Below are 22,184 nucleotides of genomic sequence, written 5' to 3' on the forward strand. Positions count from 1 at the left end.
CCAGTCAATGGAACTTGGTGCCTGTTGATATACCACTTAAAAAGCCCGTGACTACCAAAGGCAGATATGTTGTATTTTAAGGAATTATTTAATTTTCAAAAGCACATCTTGAATTGGAATGGCTAAAATACTTAATGAGCTTTTTAAAAAACTTAGCTAGCAGGATACTGCCTGATTTGGGCTTTATTTAAGTAGGGGCCATAAGCAGTGGGCAGTGGTATGGCTATGGCAGATGACTTTAAAGCCCAAACAAGGCAGAAATACTAAAGTCTATGGAAGAAAGGAAGTTAGCTGGCTCTTCCAAATTAAATATTGTTCTGCATCTGTAAACACTGTAAATCAGAATTTAAAAAGCTAAAGTTTCTGGCAAAATTTTAGAATCAATGAAACGAACTGAGTAAAAGAATAAAAGGCTAAATGATACTCAGTAGGTGAGCAGAAGACAGCTTATGCACTCGTGGCATACGCTCAGTAGGTGTGCAGAAGACAGCTTATGCACTCGTGGCATACACTCAGTAGGTGTGCAGAAGACAGCTTATGCACTCGTGGCATACGCTCAGTAGGTGTGCAGAAGACAGCTTATGCACTTGTGGCATACGCTCAGTAGGTGTGCAGAAGACAGCTTATGCACTCGTGGCATATGCTCAGTAGGTGTGCAGAAGACAGCTTATGCACTTGTGGCATACACTCAGTAGGTGTGCAGCTTACACGTGCCTGGCATAAACATCCCTGATCTGAGCTCAGCCTTCCAAAGTGTGTCCACTGCCCTCAGCAAAATGAAATAAGCTAGACAGCATTTAGCGAGGAGACAAATCTGCAGCGGGAACTCGCAGACACGTGACAGTCAAAGGAGAAAGTGACAGGAAGAGAAACTCTGACTCTCCGAAGGCTCCATCCACACCATTAATCTAACAAGAAGTTTCCACCGATGCACAAGACTCACTGCCAGAAAAACATCCTTGTGAGACAAGACTCCAACTCTCGTCCATCAGCTCCCCCAGGTAACCCTCTGAGCAAGCATAATGCCTGTTCTGATGGGGCAAAGCATGAACAGACCCGCTTAAACGAAGGAAGAAAAGCAGGGAGATCTTACGTGGTAAGGTTTGTAATGTGTGGGTAGTTCATTACGAGTCCTCTCAGGAACTCGGATAAGTCTTTGTAGGAATGGTATCGATACAGAGCCAGGTCTGAGGACGAGCTTAACATGAAGCCTTCCAAGCCATTCTCAGCCGAAAGGTGTTTGATCAGTGCTTCAAACTCCTTAGAAGTTGGGTCGCTGGTGTCATCAGTGCTGGTGCTATGCCCCTTTCCTTTCTTTGACTCATTGTTTGCATCTGTTGAAGATCGAACAAGTGTGAAGTTGACCTGAATAGCACCTTCACTCCTGACGGTCACGTTCTTGGTGACGGGGTTATACCTGTAACAGAGCAGACAGGACAGATGCACACTTTCGCAGTATTCAAGCACCAGGAAATAGAGGTGTGAAGAGAATGAATGAATTCCAGAAATAAACATGTCATTTCCAAAAGGAGCAAGTTTCAACCCAGAGTCAATTTATTATTTAAAAAAATAACAAAAACAAACATAGGTAATGTATAATATGAATAAGTTTCTAAGATTCAAATTAGGATTTCATGCTGGGCATGGTGGTACACAGCACAGCTTTAATCCCAGCAGAAGCAGGCAGTTCTCTGTGCTTGAGACCAGTCTGGTTGCCATAGTGAGTTCCAGGACAGCTGGGACTATGTAGAGAGACCCAGTCTCAAAACAAACAGAATTTCAGGGGCTGGAGAGTTCAGTAGTTAAGAGCACTCACTGCCTGCTCTTCCAGAGGATCTGGGTTCAAATCTCAAGACCCACACAGTGGCTCACAACTATTAGTAACTCCAGATCTAGGGATCCAATATCCTCTTCTGGGTGCTGTGGGTAACAGGCATGCATGGACATAGATGTAGGCAAAATATTCATACACTTAAAATAATAAAAATAAAATATAATTTCAAATGCAAATTTGAACTTATTGCAGCTACCAGTGGTTCCTGGAGTCTGAATCCATTTGTCAGCATTTATGGTATGTGGGTGGGAGAGCCTGTGGTAGCAACTTAGGACATTCTCTACCAAAGACAGGATTTTTGCCTGCTTCTCAGACACCTTGGGGCTCTAGCTTCTCTAATTAGTCTGCCAAAGTAGAAGAAAACAACGACCTGCAGGGCAGGAGCGTGGGCTTCTGAGCCACCGGCTCTTTAAAGGCTCTCTGTTCTTGGTGCAAAGAAAGGCACTAACAGCTCTGCCTGTCTCCAAAGGGGAGGAGAGAAGTCTGTGGTAGTGCCTACTCTTGCTAAATCATGCACCAAGAAAACCAGCTGAGTGTGGTGATGTGTCTGTAACCTTAGCACTCCAGAGGGAGAGGCAGGAGGATCAGAAACTCAAGTCAACCTCAGCTACACACTAAGTCAAGCCACCTGGACCTCACCAGCTCCTGCCTCACAACAGCAACGAAACAAACAAAACCAACAACAAAAGAGAAGTTTCAGGTTAAATAGGTGTTTCCAATTCATTACCAGTTGTAAAGGACTGTAAAGACAACCAGGTTGTTTTAGTTTTCTAAAAACAAAAGAAAAAGAAAAGCCACAGGTTCACTTTCTTCTTTTTAATAAATAAATCTAATTCAGCATGCACTTGAGAGGACCAAGAGTTTTGGGGTCAGCCTGGGCTACATGAGAGACCCTGTCTCTCAAACAGACAGACAGATATAAAGAGGAAGATGGCCTTACTGCAGTCAGCAGAAATTTTCATGAAAGCAATGATGTGAATGTATCAGAAAATGAGTGCACACGAGAGCTTGGCGAAGCTATAAAATATAGAACGGTGTTCTTGAGGGAGGGACCGAACTGCATGACCTTACTCAGCGGAACATAAGTATTTATCTTTTCCCCCCTTACTTCTTCCAGAAAGCATGTCCCAGAATTACTACTAACAGTGAGGGAAGTCACAAGAAGAGGGCAGATGATCAGAGTGGAGGAAGGCAAAGAAATATGACTTCAGAGGCCTATTCGATGGTGTAGGGCCACAGGCAGCAGGTGCTCACTGGGGAACGAGCTCCAACCCTCCCTGCACTGTTTAGCCGGCTCTGAGGGACTTTCTGGAAATAACTTTGCAGAGGGAAGCCCATGTTTGTCTTATTCCCAAGCTTTCAATTTGAAAGGATTCATCACTTACCCTCGAGCAGATGCTGTGATTTTATATGTCCCTGGGACCAAGAGACGCCAGTAATCTCCAGCTTTGTAAGTCGTCACTGGGTGATTAATTTCAGCAACACTGAGGGTGGCATTTAATATGCCCCTACCATCTGTGGCATCAAGAACAAATCCTTTGACACCCTGATGAACCTGTATAAAGAACAAGAATACCAGATTTTAAGGGAAAAAACCCATCTAATTACTTTGGGAACTCATATCCAAACTAAAAGATTACTAATAATGTAAACAAAGGAGCTACCAGAACTTCAATGTTCCCAGTAGAGCTGAATTTAAATGCTCATTAAAACATGTATTTGCTTCTGAATGCCTGTGAAAGCAGAGGCCATGGAGGAACATAAGACAACTTCAGATTTTAGGACACTGGGACTACTTCCAGTATAGGATGCTATAAAAGAAAACATGCTAGAACTGTTTTGAATGGATTATTTTTAAAAGGAAAATATTCTATATTAAAAAGGGCAAGGAGATATAAAAATCAAATATACTATATCCTGCTTGTGCATATATATATATATGTATATATATATATATTTGTAGGGCACATAGAAATTTGAATATAGACTTACAAATTATGTAATATTAGAGAACTGGTATAATTTTCTGGGTATCTAGAGATGAGATATAGAAGAATATTTTTATTTTTAGAAAATAGATGCTCAGAAGCTAGAGAGATGTCTCAGCATTTAAAAACACTAATTATTCTTCCAGAGGACCTGGGTTCATGTCCCAGTACCACATGGCAGCTAACAACTGTCTGTAATTCTAGTTCCAGAGGACTTGATAGCCTCTTCTGGCTTCCACAACCACCAGACATATATAAGCAAAACAGCATACACATAAAATTAAAATAAATAAATACAAGTAAATAGATGTCCAGGCATTTAAAGGCAAAATTCCCCAATAGCTCCAATTTCTACCGAAATGGTTCAGCCAAAAACAAGCATATGAACCAAAACAAACAAACAAACAAACAAACAAACAAACAAAAAACATGCATCTGTGAATTTTTCATATAAGTAAACCAAAGCCAGCAAAATGTTAGACTTGTTAAACCTAGGTGTGGTATAGGAGTGTTTACTGTATCAGTCTTATGCCTTCTCTATGAATACCACAAATACATACCACAAAGTATTTTTAATATTAGCATCAAACTTTAGAAAATGATAAAACTGTGATAGCTAACCACTCTGAAGCATCTTTACCTGTTAGCCACTGTGCACATCCAAATAAAAGGAAACCATTTTACACCCTCATGTGCACACAACGACAACAAAAGAACATCCTTCATACCCATCACCTGGCAAATGCTTCTAATGAGCTAATCTATGTCAGCTTTTATAAAGCCAGGACAGACTGACCACTGGCCATCACAGCAGATGCTACTTTCTTCACTCACTGTTTTCTTCATTTAGACAAATAAACTCATCTATACCCATGAATTTTCTATGTAAATAAAAGAAACTGGAATACAGAAATAGAGCAAATAACTAAAACAAATTAGAATTCGGAAGGTATTTTCTGGGGGTGGAGAGATGGCTCAGTGGCTAAAGGGCACTTGCCTCTTGCAGAGGACCCTGGTTTGCGGCCCAGGACCCACAGGGCCTCTGTGGACTCTGCACACATGGACACACATACACATATGCAGGAAAACACTCATACACAGGAGAGTATTTTAAAGACACTCTCCCTTCGCTATATAATAACTACCCGCTCACAAAGCTCGCCTGGACTTGGAAGGACTCACACTTGTTTCTGAGTAGTTACCTGTTTCATAAACTGGATTAGAGATCTCCGGTTTTGCTCCCAGTACTTTGGCAGTTCCTTCTCGAATGGATATTTCACACAACCTAGTTCGATGGTTACTTCAAAGCAATTCGTCTGTAAATAGTTCCAGTCCTGCATACCACCTAAAGGCAAAAGCTTAAAACCGTCACTTTGAATACATTTTAATAGTTTAGACTCTACAAGGTGAGGATTATTCCTAGTTAACACCACCACCACCACCACCACCACCAACTTCTCTTGGCTCTGCAGTTATTGACCAACAGTAATAACTCCTGAGAGGGCCCTTTGATCTGCACTCCATAAGCGCTCACAGTCTTCCCAGTAGCACATGAAAGACTTATAATGATTGGGAGGTAAAAGGCCATACACCAGTCAGTCAGACTGTAGTGCAATGTCTATGCAGAATTCAAACAGCACCAAATGCAAAACAGGTAGAAGGTTACTGTAATACCTTAAATCATTGAGCATTAGGAAAAAAAAAGTTCTTCCTCAAAATTGAAAAGGATCATTAGGAAGCAGCACTGTCTAGGAGAGTGGGAAACCTACATTGTAAAGCCTTGGTCCTTATTTACCTGGGACATTATACCAACTCGCTCCATTCGTTATGCCATGAGGAAAATACTCATTAAGGTACATGTCTTTGCAAGGTCTACCTTGGAACATCTGCGAGTTTTCCTGAAAGAGAGAAAAGAGTCTTTACTGGTATTTGCTTGCATCTACTTTTAAACTTTTTTAAACTAGTGTTTTATGTGGTTCAGGAACAGGTTTACAAAGGTTACCAGAGGGTGTATAAGAGGGTTTCAAGTGGGAGAAGTCGTGAGGCTTTCAATGTATGGTTTTCTGTGTCTGTTGGATTTTGACCATGTGAAGACCTGAGTTTTGATCCCTGGGACCCACACTGACTCCACAGAGTCACATATACATTCACATACAGCCTGGAGGAGCTGGGGTTGTGCTGTGTGTTTCTGAGATGACACTGTCCCTTGGCTGTCTCAAGCTTCCCAGCACTGATCAGAGAATGGGGCCGACAGTTCTCATCATACAGTCATACACATTCACACACAGTTATGAGAAAAATTAAAACCATGTTTTCCTTATTCTTATTTATTTGTTGCCATTTTTCCAGCTGTTTTCTTTTTTTAGGACAAGACTCGTGGAAACACCCTGGGTCTTGGTGTCTTCAGTCTGCAGCCTGGCGTCTGGCACAAAGTACATGAGCACACTTACAGCTCCCAGAGGGCACAAATAAACACTAAGAACCCAGAGGAGAGAAGGTGACTTTTGACTGGGGAAGAAGTTTCTGGAAGATTTTAAACTCTGAACAATAGCCAAAGCTTCATCTCCCCGCTTGGTAACAGAAAATAAGGACAAAAAAGCATGAAAAGAAAAATATCAAATTTTCTTATCACCTTGAGAATGAGGCATTTAACTTTAAAATAACAAGCTCTGAACAGAGACTTACTCTGGGTGTTTATTAAGGTTTATGTAAGCCTTTACTTTTAGTAAGTTGCTTCCTGGCCAAGAAAAAGAAGACTGTGAACAAAGACAGAAGACTTAGTAATCAGCTTTCCCAGGGGCAGTAGAAGACAGACACAAGACTCCAGAGAAGGCAGGATACAGTGGGATTAAAAAGGAAGAGAGACCAGGTAGGACACAGTCAATGACAGAGGAATTAGAGGAATTACAATCACCACAGCGGGAAATAAGTCGGTGGGGGGGGGGAGTAAGCAGCAAAATGTGACTCACTGGTCCCCTGGACGGGGCTCAGCTACGGTCAGTGAGGAAAAGCTGAGTGTGGCAGGTGTGTGACTACTCTGGGTTATATCTGCAATGACGAGATGGAGAAGAGAGGTGGTAGTTCAGTGGTTGGTTTGTCCATCCACATAAACCAGGACATATCAGCTGAAAACACGCCTTGGTCAGACTGCCTTAAGCAAATCTATAGGACATGTTTTGGTTAATAACTGAAGTGGGAGGGTCCAGGCCACCATGCATGGTGCCATCCCTTAGGCAGGTGACCTGGTCTGTGTAAGAAAGCAGGCTGAGCAAGCATGAAGCGTGAGCCAGTGAACAGCAGCTCCCAGGGCTTCCGCATCAGCTCCTGCTGAGTTCCTGTCTTGGCTTCCCTCAATAGACTGTGACCCAGGATACGTAAGCCAAATCAACCTTTCTCTCCCAAGGTTGCTTTTGGTCAGTCTTTACATAGCTACAGTCCTCCTGAGGACTGGATTTTGGGATACTTGGTATGTACGTCAAAGGGTGTATGCAAGAGACTTAGGAATATCACTGAAAGATAAGGCTGTAGGTCGAGGCTAGGGAGAAAGACAAATGTAAAAAGGTTAATAGTCTAAGGAAATAAATGAAGGTAAAGAATTGTGAAGTCACAGTGAGTGAGTGCAGAGTGTGGTGGGAATATATAAAAATCTGATCAATTAATTTTGATTTTGACAGATGGTATAATAAATTCTTCTTGTTGAATGCATGTCTCTCCAGATATGTCATACTCAAATAGAAGGTAACAATTTTTTAAGAAAAATAAACAGGTGCATTCTTTTATTAGCAACTCTGAAAATGAATCTCGCAAGGTCCATTTGCAGAGGGGGTATGAAGATGAAGTGACAAAAGGTTGTATTAGAGAGCAGAGTTGCAGTATTAACTTTTATGATCCATAACCAATAAAACTACACACCCAATCAGTAGATCAACATGGGAAACTATCATACCCAGTCCTGAAGCCCAGCATGACTTTTTTCTCACAACTATTTACATTTTTGTGTGCTTTTTACACACACACACACACACACACACACACACACCCCTTGACACTTCTTTGTATATGTGCTAGGAGGGTATATGGTTAAAAATAAGTCAGTGTAATTCATCATACTAATGTATGTGGAAGACAGAGATTGAAGTGTGTCCTCTCTGAATCATTTTTGACCTTGGAGCTCGTGGATTCATCAAGGCTGGCCAGGGAGCTCCAGGAGTCTTCCCCTCTGCCTTCCCAGGGCTGGGTTATGGATGTGCCTCTGTGCCCAGACTTCTGTGTGAATACCAGGGATCTGAACTCAAGTCATCATGCATGTTGTTAACTGTGCAACTTCCCCAGTCATTATCTTGATATTTTGATTTGGAAAAGAAACTGTGCTCATTATATAGGAAGTTTAGAAAACATAGAATCTTGTTTGCCCTTTTTTACATTAAGGTAAAACTTCAAATATCTTAATGAATTACTGGTGATTTTTGTTTTGTCTTTTGAGCCACGTTCTCATAGCCCACCCTGACTTGGAGCTTGCTGTTTAACTAGGGTGTCCCCTAATCCATGCTCCTCTGCCTCACCATTCACCTCCTAAGGACAGGGATTCAAGCACTATGACCAATCGGCAACATTTTACACAGGGAGCCAGATAGTAAAACTTAGCTTTAACAGACCTAAAGGTCTCTGTCACAAGCATTCAACTGCCTTTCCTCTACTGAGATGGTTGTAGGGTTTGTCTTTGTTGGTATGGTAATCAGACTGACCTATGTTCAAATGCTCTAAGAGAATACAACCAAGACGTGTAGTGACAATTTTGGAATTTTGGTTTCTTTAAAAAATCCAGAAATATTATAAGAATGTATTTTCATTTTAATCCCAGGTATGGGATGTGTGGCTGCTTTAGGGTGTCCACAGCAGCCGACTATGATTTGCCTCATGCTTTGGCCAGGGGCATGATGTTGCCAGCAGCCAGCAGTGTCTGCTGTTGTATGATGTTTGAAATCCTGGGGTCTTTCCAGAGCGCATATAACTGCTAGGGCCCTGAGAGGCGGGTGGGTTGTTGGTGGAGGTTTGTTAGGTTCTTGTGCGCAAAGATGAAACGACCAGAAGAAATCAGATCTCCTAACAACAAACATCAAACCTGTCACACTCCTAATCAGCAGGAAGTCCAGGGAGAACATCGCCCCTTCGCTCTCCATCCTTTTTTGTCTCCTACCTAGTGTTGTGGGGTTAAAAGGGTAGAAGAAAAGGGGTGAAGAAGGGTGGAAGAAAACCCACAAAGTAGCCAAGATTGGCTACACAGACTATTTGTAAAGCATGGTTGTGGTTGTATGGCAAAAAAAAAAAAAAAAAAAAAAATTAACTTATCAATTCTGCTTTAGCAACTTTATTGGACTTATAAACTAAATATGTACTAAATAAAATGAGCTGACATCATTTCTGTTCCAGGTGCTGAGTTAAAAACCACAGATAAAACACATAACTGAGTTTAAAAGCTGGTGGAAAAAGAGATGTAATGTTCAGAAGTGAGACAAGAAACAAGAAAAAGGAAAAAAAAAATGAAAGGAGCCCTGGGTATCTTAGCAGTGAGAGCATCTACCTGAGTGCTTTAAGGTAGTTTTTACTTAATTTTCCAGTATACCTTGGAATAAGAAAGTGCTATTTGTTGAAACACGGCGTCATCTGGTGATTTGCTGTATGTGGCAACTCCTTGTTCATTATCATCATAAGGGTAGTTAACCACCAAGGAACCTACAAGGGAAACAGGAAAAGGCACTGTTTCAAAATGGATCAGTTGTGGAAAACAAGCTTTCACAGTACAGTCAGAGAAGGAAGGTCCGGTTCATGACCTCGACAGGCCCTGGAACCACCCAGCAGACAAGCCCTCCTTTGGACCCTTGAGGGATTATTTAATCAGGTTAGACTCTATGCATCCTTTAAGGATTATCTTGATTACATTCGTTGTAAAAGGGTCAGCACCGCTCCCTGGGCTCCACTGCCAGGAAGCTCAGGCTCAATCATTTACCATTCTCTGCGTTCTAAGAGGCTTCCTCAAGCTTCTGTTGCCAAGACTTCCCTGCCAGGATGAGCTGCACCCCAGGGCTGTGGGCAGAGATAAACCTCCACTCCCTTAGGTAGTGCTTGTCAGGTGTTTTATCACAGCAACAGGAAAGGTGAGGCAGAGGGAGAGCCATGAGATTTGTCAAGCAAGGCCAATGATGCGTTCTCTAAAACAGGAGGTTAGGCAACTTAGCCTGGTCCACACAGAAAAATGGTCTAGTGACTCAGTTGGGGTTGTAACAACAATGAAGGATTCAAGGAAGAAAGGGATGCTTTCAACTGCAAAAAGGCCATCCCCCACCTCATGCTTTGCACAAGAGGAGAGTAACAATGGTGGGTCTCAGGGAGAAGCTCTGAGCTATGATTGTCAAAGAACCACATCCTTTATTTTCCTGATTGTCAAACTGTTTTCACATGTCTGACTGTCTGCTTATAATGCCTTCTACTGCATCAAAATGCATGTGTGGACGTCAGAGGGACATTTGCTGGAGTAGATTTTTGCCTTCCACTCTGTGGGTTCAGAGGATGGAACCTGGCACAGGTCCTTATCTGCTGGCCCATCTCTCCAGACTGGTACTTCCGCTCTTATTCACATGACTGTTTTGAGACAGGTGCTCATGTACCCCAGGTTGCCTTGAACTACTATGTAGATAAGGATGACCTTAAACTCCTGATCCTCCCGCTTCTCTTTCCTGAGTGCTGGGATTACGGGCATATGCCACCATGCCAGGCTTAAGAGGTACATGCTGGTCACAGACTCCAGGGCTTCATGCATGTTAGGTAGGTACCCTACTGGCTCAGATATATACCTATGATGTTTCTCTTAATATTGACCTTTCATTTTGTTCAAATGACTCATTCCTGATGAGTCATCTTGACAACTATATTCCCAAATCCCCAATGAGAATGAAGTCATTTTGGTGCAGTTAAGTTACTGTGTGTGTGTGTATGTGTATGTGTGTGTGTGTGTGTGTGTGTGTGTGTGTGTGGTACACAGGGGGGAGGGCACAAGTAGAAGAGAATGTGTTTGACTTTTTGATAGCAAAGTGACCATTTAACAGTGTAACAAATCAACCTTTAAAGAACTATTATAGTGATATGAAAAACAAAAAACCAAGAAAAAGGAAGGCAGGAAGTGGGAAGAAGAGGAGAAAGGGAGGGAGAGATGGTTTAGTGGGAGAAAAGCACTGTGAGTAAATCCACAACCTGAATTAGATCCTCAAATCCGGTGGAAAAAGAGAACTGACTTCTGAAAGGTGTCTTCTGACCTCCACACACATGCCATAGCATGTACACACACACACACACACACACACACACACACACACACACACATACACACACACAGTACATATGTAATAATAAATAACATTAAAACTTAAAGGAAAGAAAAAGAAAGGAGGAGAAAGGGCATGGGAGGAAAAACTGTGTGACAAAAGATGAGAGCAAGCTGGGCCTGCTAATGCTCACCTGCAATCCCAGCACCACGGAGGCAGAGGCAGGAGGAGGATGGCTGCAGGCAAGGCCAGTGTGGCCTGCACAGTGAGCGTCAGGCCTGCCTTGGTACATGGTGAGGACATGGCTAAACGAACAACAACCAACCAAAAAAAAAAGTCAAGAAAGAAAGAAAAGAAGGAAGGAAGATGAGTGGGGAACAGAGTGGGAGAGCCATGAGACTGGCCTACAAGAGTAGGAGAAAGGAGAAAGGAGAAAGGAGAAAGGAGAAAGGCTTTAACTGTTCTCTGTCACAGAGGCAGTGACAGAGTACTCACTTGAAGAAAGCCTAGGACTATACGAGCAGACAATTGCAGCAGGGTTTCAAATGCTCTCAACAAGATGAACTTAGCGGCGTAGGAGCTGCCGTACCTCCATGCAGATTGGCCGACAGCACAAACGGATAGGCCTTCACCCAGCTCATCACAGCGATAGTTTCAGGTTGGGTAGGATCTGTGATCGGAACAAACTGGTCTGGGAAATTTCGGTTTAGGTCAAAGTTGTTGCTGTTGTTTCTGCCAACTACACTTATCGAGTCTCCTGCAGGATAAAAGATTAAAGTTTAAGGCAGGTTTCACTGTGTTTTAATATCACACACAACATCAGCCACCCTAACATGCAAGCATCTCAGGCTCCAATCCCACTGAGTGAATTACGGCTTTTGGGGGGTACATTATGTATTTTAAAAAAAGCAACCATGTCTTACAGATCTTTAAAGCAAAGTGGTAAAATCATTACTCTCTAGTGTCTGTCTTCTGCTTATACTTTGAGAGGAAAAAAATCCAATTACATAAATTATACTAAAGCATTGTTCAAGTGATATAATACACACATGATGGCATAAGCAGCCCTTCAGTTGGTGGGCTTCATCATGAGAAAAGAGACCAACAAAAAGAAAACTGGTGTGCTGACATTAAAACAGTTACAGGAAGGTAAAGTTAGGAGAGAACACTGTGGGCACTTAATCCAATAGAGGAAAAAAGTTCAACTCAAGCTTAACTGTGTAGACTCTGATATGAGCGAGAGTGTAATTACCGTCATTTTAGAGAGAAGAACTCCAAGTGAGGGAAGGGCCCACTGGAGGGCTCCCCCTTACAGAAGGGTTGGAGGCATCAGGAGGGATCTGTAATGCTGACAGGAGGGAGGAGCAAGAACCTGCATGCAGTAAGGGTCCACCCCAGTCTGTCGGAAGGAGAGCCCAGGGTCGGCTCAGTGTGAGCTCCCCATCCTGTGTCTGGATGCACACATTGTGTGGTGGTGCCTGTTCCCCTCACAGGGATCACTCTAGGAGCAGCTGAGGGAGAGTCAACAGACTGCATGGACATATTTCAGTTGGCTACAGTTAACTGCAGAGATGGGAATAGCTCTGCAAAGCTGTCCTTGTATACAGAGAAAGCTTTTCCGCTGGCAGCCTACCTAGGAAAGGCACCCCTTAAATAGAGAGTGGGGGTCTGACACCTGGCACAGAGATGATCACAGACAGCTGTCACCTTGCCGACTTTATCTGCATGACAAAACAACCTGTGCTGGCTGTGACCCTTCTCCCCTCAACCTTCCATACCCCATAACCACCTCCCATCGACCCAGACCCAAACCCCTAGCTTAGGTATATATAAATTTCAACTAGTTCTCCTTTGAGACTTATACCTGTATGAGTCTCATATTTCTGAATATAAATTAACTTAATTTTCCTTGCTAATCTACCCATTATAAGTTTAATATAGATGAAAATCATCAAACCTTTTATAGGGAAAAATATTTAAAAGTTCCCTATGGAATCATAAGTTGGGAAAAGATGGATTCTTACTCTCCTAGAGTTCTGTAGAAGGTGGCCTGTGTAAACCTGTCCTCCCAGCCCTTTCAGCATTGCCTTGGGAAAGATGGGCTTGCTAGGGGAGGCAGGAAAAAGAAAAAGCAATAACTTAGCAGGTATGGAATATGGATAAGTACAGAAGCCACTGGCTTCAAATATTATCTGGTTTGATTTTCCAGTGATAAGAACTGTTGCAAATATAATAGTTTAATAAAAACTACTGTTAAAATGAAACAATTTATGAAAAATCTTCCATTATTTTTAATAAGTTCATGGTTAGTCTTGCTTGTCAACTTGACTGGATAGAGACAGCACAAGATTAGCAAATCACACTATGGGGTATGGCTTCAAGGTATTTTACATATAGAATGGTATGACGGAAAAACATTGATCATTTTTTAAAAGAGATTTACTTATTTTTAAGTGCATTGGTGTTTTGCCTGCATGTATGTCTGTGTGAGGGTGTTGGATCTCCTGGAACTGGAGTTACAGACAGTTGTGAGCTGCCATGTGAGTGCTAGGAATTGAACCTCCAGAAGAACGGAGATGAGACATCTATCTCTCTTAGAGCACACCTTTAATTCCAGCATTTAGGAGGCAGAGCAAGCAGATCTCTGAGTTCCAGGACAGCCAGAGCTACATAGAGAAACCACATCTTGAAAACAAAACAGAAAACAAAACAAAAAGGTGGGGGGAGGGGAAGGGAGGGGGAGGGGGAAGACTGGCTCTGAATATGACAGAACAAAATACATGATGGAGGAAGTCAGCTAGCGCCTGATAGCTCTGTTCTTCCTAGGCAAGTGCAACCACTGCTGCTGCCACCCACAGACATCAGGTTCCCGCATCTTCAAGCCTCTTAATGGGAACAGGCATCAGTGACCTCAGGTAGATGCCAGGGTTTCAGCCTTGGACAGCACCGCTGGATCCTTGTCTCCAGGCTTCCTGTTTCTTGTTCTGAACAGTTACCACGTTCTCTGGTTCCAACATATGGCATCGTTATTGCACTACCTACCTTCTAATCATAGAGGTCAATCTAACAAACCCCTTTTTATGGTTTCACATAATCCATTCTCTATCTCTATCAGTTCTGTTCCTCTAGAGAACACTGAAGAAGACAAACAACCACTACAGAAATGCAAAAACCAAACAAGGAGCCCACGTCTTGATGAAGGCCTGGAGAGATGGCCCAGTTGGAAAAGTGTCTGCTATGCAAGCACAGATACCTGCTCGGACATAAAATGCTAGGCACTGTAATGTGTCTGCAACTCCAGCGCTAGGGGGCAGGGTTAGGCAGATCCCTGGAGTTTACTGACCAGCAAGCTGAGCTGAATCAGATTCCAGGTTCCCACAAATAAAGTGGAGAGCAACGAATAGGAACTCAATATCAACTTCTGCCTTACACACACACACACACACACACACACACACACACACACACACACACACTATACATATGCTTCATCACATATTGAAAAGTCTGCCCTATTTTCTAAGTACATAAAAGCTAAAATCACTCATAAATCACCAGAGTAAAAAGTTTAACATCGTTTCCACTCTGAATAACCACAGATTAGGCTTTAGTAGTCAGCTCTTCTTTACCTTCTTGGGACTTCTCATACCCATCAGGATTCATGGATGGCATGAGGTGAATTCTAGTGCTGCGAACCAAATCTGTTACTTCAGGGTCTGTTCCAAAGTTCTTGCAGAGGTATTCGATGAGATTCAATAGCAGTTCTCTTCCAACCACTTCATTTCCATGCATATTTCCAATATATTTAAATTCTGGTTCACCTGAAACAAAATAATTACACAGAAGACTTTTTTCCTCTTCAGTTAAAATGGACTCTGTTTTTCCCCTAATATTTATATAAAAATTCCAAACCAAAATATTAAGTAAACATGTATTTGCCAACATCAAAAAAACTTTATAAACATATTATAGCTTCTTTACAGAATATATATCTGTACAGGCTCAAAGCATATATGTCTGCATATCTTATAGATACATAGACGTGTAATGCTCATATATGTATATCCACATGCCAAACTGAACTCAGCTAAATGAATCTAGTTTATGAACATACTAAACACCATGCAAATGTGGATTTCCAGATGGATTTTTCTCTTCTGGAGACTGACTGGGTATTCGTAATTAACATTTCCAGACAAAGCACAGGGATCCAACACTGGCTTTGAGAGGCACTGCTGAGAGCATGTGAAAGGCCATGCCATTACCTGGTTCATGGACGCCTGGGTTGTCAGATATCTCCATCACATACAGTTCTCTCGACTCTACGGACTTTCCCAGAGAATAAAGGCGAGTGATGTTAGGATATTCATTGGCAAATCTTCTCAAGAAGATTTCCATGTCAGGAAAATGGTGGTGGTGAAAGTCTTTAGGCTGAATTGGCTGATGGGACGATGGTGTTCCAGGAGGAATATTAGGAACGGCAACTGTGCCGGGAGTTGTCACAGCCTCAGTCGAGTCAGGCACTACTGACATCACAGTTGGTTGAAGGGAGAAATCCATCTCTGTGGCTGGTCCTTCTTTCACCACTATATTATTAATAGTCAACGGCATATACCTTAAAAATTGGAAAGGGAGGTGGCTTGGAATTAAGAATCATGGTGAGTTAGCATTATAGAAACACTATGATCTTTTCTCATACTCCTTCACTTAGTGATCTATCAAAACTCAAAACATAAACTAAGTCAACTGTATAAATTTAGCCATCTTAGAAAGTTATTTCACAGAAAGTCTTGGATTAAGTCTTGAAAGAGTTATTTCTCACACAAAGCTTCCTGTGTATCTCACATTAAAATTTTGCCAAAAATGTTGCTGTGCTGTTTGAAGGGGCAGACAAGCTAACTGCTGCTGTGATGCTCAAAGCATGTGCTATCCACCTTTGCCTCGCCTTATCAGACTCTCCCTTTCTTCCCATTACAAAGCTCAGGATGAAAGATTATCAATAAAATCCTCATCAAGTGAGTGTGCAGAAAGGCTCGCACAGGTGAAATCCCACTGCTTTACTGTATCGGGAAACTGGGAGACAGGTCTTCAAACCCCATCTCTGGAGCCCCAGCTGCTTCTACCCAATTCAACTAGCTGTGGCAACGCTCCCGACAGTGGAGCCTTTTATAAAGCTTTTCTCTCTTCCTTCCTCCCAGTTCTCCAGTTATGCCTCCCACCGTTGCACTATAGGACAGAACGCTCCAGTGATAGCACTTTCTTTTCATTATTAAAGGGGAAATGAGAAAATCAGAAAAAACAGAAGCCACATTCAGTGAGAAGTATTTAGACAACCCTATGTCTAAAGAGAGGCTTGCACTGTAATTAAGAATCTAGTTTAAAACTTTTACCCAGGTGAAACCGCTGTAAGATTGTAACTTCCAGGAATGAGCAGTCTGTGGAAATCACCGAATCTCCCAGTTGTGATATTATGATTAATACCAGCCACTGAGATGGTTGCATTCTCCAACCCAGAGCCTGTGACTGAGTCTTTAACAAATCCTTTAATTCCAATGTGGACCTAAAAGACAAAAATCAAAACTCAGAGGCAATCAGTTCGGTGTTAGAGCTTCTAGACAGTCAGACTGCCATGACAGTTTCAATTTGTCCTTTCCTTCTGTGACAGGCTCTCGTTATGTAGTTGTGCCTGTCCTGGAGCTCTTTATGGAGCCCAGCTGGCCTCCAACTCACAGAGATCCCCTGCCTCTGACTTTGGAGAGCTGGGATTAAAGGAGTGCACCACCATGCCCAGCATGCAAAGTGTTTTTTAATCCCTTGAAGTTGAAATAAAGTAAAGGACTAAATTATTTTTTAAGATTTATTTTTATTTCGTGTATGTTTGCCTGTATGTATGTATGCATGCATGCATGCATGTATGTATTGGATGAATGGATAGATGTGTAGTACATGTCTGTCTGGTGCTCCATGGAGGCCAGGACAGTGTTGGAACACCTGGCACTGGAATTACAGTAGGTCGTGAGCTGCTGTGTTGGTGGTTGGAACCAAACCCAGGTCCTTTGCAAGAACAGCCTGCTCTTAACCATTGAGCCATCTCTCTAGCCTCAGCACTAAACTCCTAAATTTAGTGTGTGTGTGTGTGTGTGTGTGTGTGTGTGTGTGTGTTTGAAATTCCCTCTCTTTGAAGTCAAATTTCCTCTTCAAACTATAATTTCTGGCACAGTCAACAGCTGCAGGAACATTTCTCATGTTTACACTAAACTGATAAGCACGTTCACAATGAGAAAGGGTCTTTAGCAATATGAACACATGGCACTGTTAACCTGACAGGACAAAACTGTAGGGTTTTCTTGGTGCCAAGAATTGAACTCAGGGCTTCATTCATGCCAAACACTCCTTCTACTACTGAGCCCCCCCCCCCCACCACTAACGATTTGGCCCCATATTTCCATTTGTAAAAGTGTTCTAAGACTGTCGATGGAAGCCTCTATGGAGCAAGGAGCTAGGACTGGGGGTCAGAGTAGAAAAGGAGGAGCTTGATGTACTCTAGTAGATCATAAACTAACAATTCCTAGAAGAGAATGTACAATCTTAAAATGCATGAGATAAAGAACATGCTATTTGGATTGATCTTCAAGTGTATCCAGATTTCTCCCTTGTTTAACTCATTATTTCTAAATTCCAACCTTCCAGCCAGCAATTTTTACCTTTTCAATCAATGTGATCAAAGACTCACGGTTGTTCTCCCATTCTTGTCGAAGCTGAGAAGCAGGTGGGTATTTGCAGCAAGATAATTCTAATGTGATCTCAAAACAGTTGGCCCACACATAGTTGTAATCTTGCATACCACCTGCAATGTGATGGGGAAAAGAGTTTATTTGCAGAAGGAAAGAATTCCACTCCCCCAAAGACCAAAGAAATTAAATCATCCAGCTTTTTCCATGTACATATTTTTGTGTCCATTAAGTTGTTTGAAATTGAAGAAGGCTCTTCAATTATATAAAACTAAAATGGAAGGTTTATACACACTGGGAAGAAAGTGTGTGTGTGTGTGTGTGTGTGTGTGTGTGTGTGTGTGCGTGTATGAAAGAATATATATGTATATATCCTTAACTGGTAGGATAAGCAGCTAGGAAAAGTATGATTAAATCAACTAATAACAGTTTTAGTTGCTTACAATTTCAGACCAGTTCTAACAATTTTATATATTTACAGTATTACCAGAAGTTGTATGAGGTAGTTATTACTCTTTTGCCCATTTTACATACATGAGAGGTCAGGCACAAAGATATTCCTGAGCACACACTATTCTAGCTATAGTCAGGGAAACAAGGAGATGTCAACTGTGGCTTTATACAACTGACGGAAGAGCAATGGTTCAAAAGGAGGTTGAGTGATGTGAGTGCTGTGAGCCCTGCAGGACCACACAAGTCTTTGGCACTGAGCAGTGTGTGTTATCAAGAAGGTGGTGAGAGACAAAGACTCCATCTAGGGTAGTGCAGCTACATAACTCAGGAAATGGTGAGAGGATGGGCTCTTTAGAGACGTGTGTAATGGGGAGAGAACCGGAAGGTTAGCACTCACAGTCGACCATCGCTCCCACATCACTCCCATAAGCCCATACATTCATCCACACGAGGGTTTTACCTTATCATTCCTGCCACCTGATTTTCTCCCATCTTGTTTTAGGGGGATGAAAATAAAGAGAGGAGAGAGGCAGAACTTCTTTATGAGTTCACCTTGCTCCTAGAATGTGGGTAGGCAAACCGCACAGAACCTGAAGCTTCCCACTGTTTTCTACATGTGAAACAGGCCCTGACCTTAGTCATTTCCATAATTCCTGAAAGACACCCCAAAACTCAGGTTTGCTGAGGTTTTGGTTTTGTTTTATTTTTTTATACTCATCGAGATCCTCCTATCGGCCCTGTCCCTGGCTGAACAGGCATCCTCTCTCAACCGTCCTCAGACCTGGCCAAACAGGTCCTCAGAGAATTTTGTCTCCACCCATGAGAACACAAAATACAAATGTGCATTTTAAGGGTTATCTTTATCCAGCTCTTGGTACATCTAAGATGATAAATGCAAGATCCTTCAGTGCTCAGAAGAACAAGACCTATTGCCTTTACAGACTTAGCAATAAAGGTACCCTGAGTGACAGCCCTTCTGCCCTTTACAGGCTGAGAATCTCGGGCATAGTGTTTTTTAAATTTTAGGTATTATTAACATGGTCTTTATTTCTTTATTTGCAAAATGTGAGCGCTAGGGTCACAAAGAACTTGGAACCTTCCGAAGCTATAGTGTTCAAGAAATGCATGGTAGTTTGACTATACAAGAAAGGCAAGAAGAGAACATTTGGGAGAAAGAAACATTGGGAGATCTGTCTATAGAGAAGTCAGTGTCACATCCAAAGCACAGCTCAGTTCATAACTCATCAAAGGACAGAGCTTCCCCAGTGGTGTAGAAAGGCAGGTAACACGGCATAAGAGACACGCTGACAGCACAGTAACCAAGTCTGATAAACTCGTGCCCATCCATGCTGACTAACCAAATGCCTGCAAACTAGGACACGTTTTTAAATTTAATTTTAAGGTTAACATACGAGCATTGAGTTTCATATTTATTTTATTTTTAAATTATGTTGAAGTGCTGGGAGATGGGCCTGGGACCTCCATGTACAGACAAGTACACTGCTGCCCAGTTACATCCCTTTGTTTACAATCTGAAGGCAACAACCATAGCAATAAGAAGAAGGGCTGGAGAGAGGACGCTGAGGTTAAGAGCACCGGCTGCTCTTCGAGAGGACCCAGGTTCAATTCCCAGCACCCACATAGCAGCTCACAGCTGTCTTTAATATAACCCCCTCACACAGACATACATGCAATACACATGAAATAAAAATAAGTAAGTTTTAAAAAAGAAATACAAGCATGGTTATGCAGGCGACATGATGGCTACACGCGACGTGAATACATGAATGCCAATGAGCTGGAAACCTACCACTATTAAAACGATTATTTGTATATTATATATACTTTGCCATAATTTTTAAAAACAAGCAATAGAGATAATATGGGCCTATGCTAGTAGTTTCAATTTTAGGATTGAGGGGAGACCTAGAAAGGTTTCTGGGGAGGTGTTTTATTGCTGCAGCTTTTCCAGTAAGGTCTTAAAGAAAGACGGGTAACCTTGAGGGATGCAACTGGGCAGTAGTGTACTTGTCTGTACACGGAGGTCCCAGGCTTGTCTCCTGGTACTTCAACATAATTTAAAAATAAAATAAATTGAAGGAAAAAGGGTTTTGAGGAATCAGAAAAAATCAGTGGAAATGGAATTATAAAAGTGCTGGGCAGGGTTTGGCATATGTTGGTTGAGCAGTGATTAGTGATGTAAGCTACATGATGAACACATTCGAATCCACCGAGTCAGCCTGGTGAGGGAGCTGGGCTGGGGAATAGGAGGCTGCATTAAAAGACTGTATTTTGCTGTTCTGAACAGGACAGTGGCATCAGGAATGGAAGGTCTTTTTTTTTTTCTTTTTCTTTTTCTTTTTTTTCCGGGGCTGAGGACCAAACCCAGGGCCTTGTGCTTGCTAGGCAAGCGCTCTACCACTGAGCTAAATCCCCAACCCCATGAATGGAAGGTCTTATGGTCCAGAAAAGAGAAATGGAAGTGAGAACAGGAGAAGCAGCAAGAGAGGAGAGTGGGGAAGGTACACAGGCTCGTTTGGCACCTTTAACAATGGGTCAAGTAAATGTACTTTGACCTAAAGGTGGTGGTGATGAGATGGGAAAGGAGGAGGAGAGGGAAATTCTAACAGGGTCTGCTGAGAGATCAGGGAAAGAGAATCAGAAAGAACCTCAGGTCTGACAGCTCAACTACAGACAGGAGATGCTTGGCACAGTGGGCAGAGGGGTGTGACAGCCTCCGTTCAGAGCAGGCTAAGTCTGAGTCTGAGGTATCTGCACTACAGTTAGATAGAACTATCTAAGAAGACATCTTACAATTCAAATTTAAATAATTCGGAATGGGGTCATTTAAGACTAGGAGGTTAATTCATCACAGCAGGCACTGTTCTAGGTGCAGGGGATAAAGTTATAAAGAGACAAAGTCTACACCAAGATCACACACATTCTTGGGCAAATCCAGAAAGTATCAGCTAGTGAGCAGTACTGCACAAAGCCATGTGACATCTAGAGGCTGGTAACAGTGGATGCTGGGTGACCAGGACAGCTCTGTGACAAGGGGCTTCATGACAGCTAACCTTCCTTGTTAAGTAGACTCTGTTTAGAAGCATGAGGTAGTCATCCCTTGGGCAGGTTTGTGAGGGGCTTTCTGGGGAGGCTAACTGAAGAGGGAAGACTGTGCAGAGTGTGAGCAGGACCGTGTTTGCCCTTCTGTTTCCTAAGTGCAGACAGTGTGACTATACCTCACCTCCCACGCCACGCCTTCACTACCATCACAGACTACAGCCCCTTGGAGATCAAAGTCAATCCTTCTTCCTTCAAATCGCTTCTGTTGGGTCCTTCGTCACATCAACAAGAAAACTAATACATACTACTGAGCCAAAATATGAAAACCAAGACAGAAACAGCTGGGTAAATGCCACAGGGAAGAGCATTCTGGGTAGAGGACAAGACTTGTCAAGTTAGGGAAATGGACAGATGGCTACTGTGGTTCAGAGAAATGGTTCAAAATGAGGTTGAGTGATCTCAGCAATGTAGGGTCGCCCTGTTCTAAGTACAAATGAGACTACTGAAAAGTTATCATTTTGGACTTACTCTGTTAAATATTATATTTGTAAGATAAAAGTTAGTTCCATAATCATATTTAAGTATATATTACAATAATGTTACCTGCTGCCATAGTTTGGATGTGGTTTGTCCTACAAGGCTCATGTTCTGGAAGCTCAGTCCACGGTGTGGTGAGATTACAGGTGGCTGAGCTTTCAAGAGGTAAAATCAAACAAAAAGTAATAAGGTCCCTGGGGTGCTGCCTTTGGGAGGGATTAAAACAGTTCTGATGGAATCCCAGTTAGCTCTCAGAAAG

The 22,184-nt window shown here is 42.3% G+C and overlaps 1 protein-coding gene across 1 annotated transcript in view; it reads right to left on the reverse strand.

Moving 5' to 3' along the window:
- The window catches only part of Cpd (carboxypeptidase D), a 63,958-nt gene that overhangs the window by 15,322 nt on the left and 26,452 nt on the right, over nt 1-22,184 (reverse strand). The window contains 10 exon segments of the mRNA NM_012836.2: nt 1,094-1,417; nt 3,220-3,389; nt 5,025-5,167; nt 5,618-5,720; nt 9,446-9,555; nt 11,731-11,898; nt 14,771-14,962; nt 15,407-15,756; nt 16,532-16,701; nt 17,846-17,988. Of these exon segments, the coding sequence (NP_036968.1) occupies nt 1,094-1,417; nt 3,220-3,389; nt 5,025-5,167; nt 5,618-5,720; nt 9,446-9,555; nt 11,731-11,898; nt 14,771-14,962; nt 15,407-15,756; nt 16,532-16,701; nt 17,846-17,988 (1,873 nt within the window).

Source organism: Rattus norvegicus, chromosome 10 (assembly GCF_036323735.1).
Source record: "Rattus norvegicus strain BN/NHsdMcwi chromosome 10, GRCr8, whole genome shotgun sequence".
In the NCBI taxonomy this organism is placed as follows: Eukaryota; Metazoa; Chordata; class Mammalia; order Rodentia; family Muridae; genus Rattus; species Rattus norvegicus.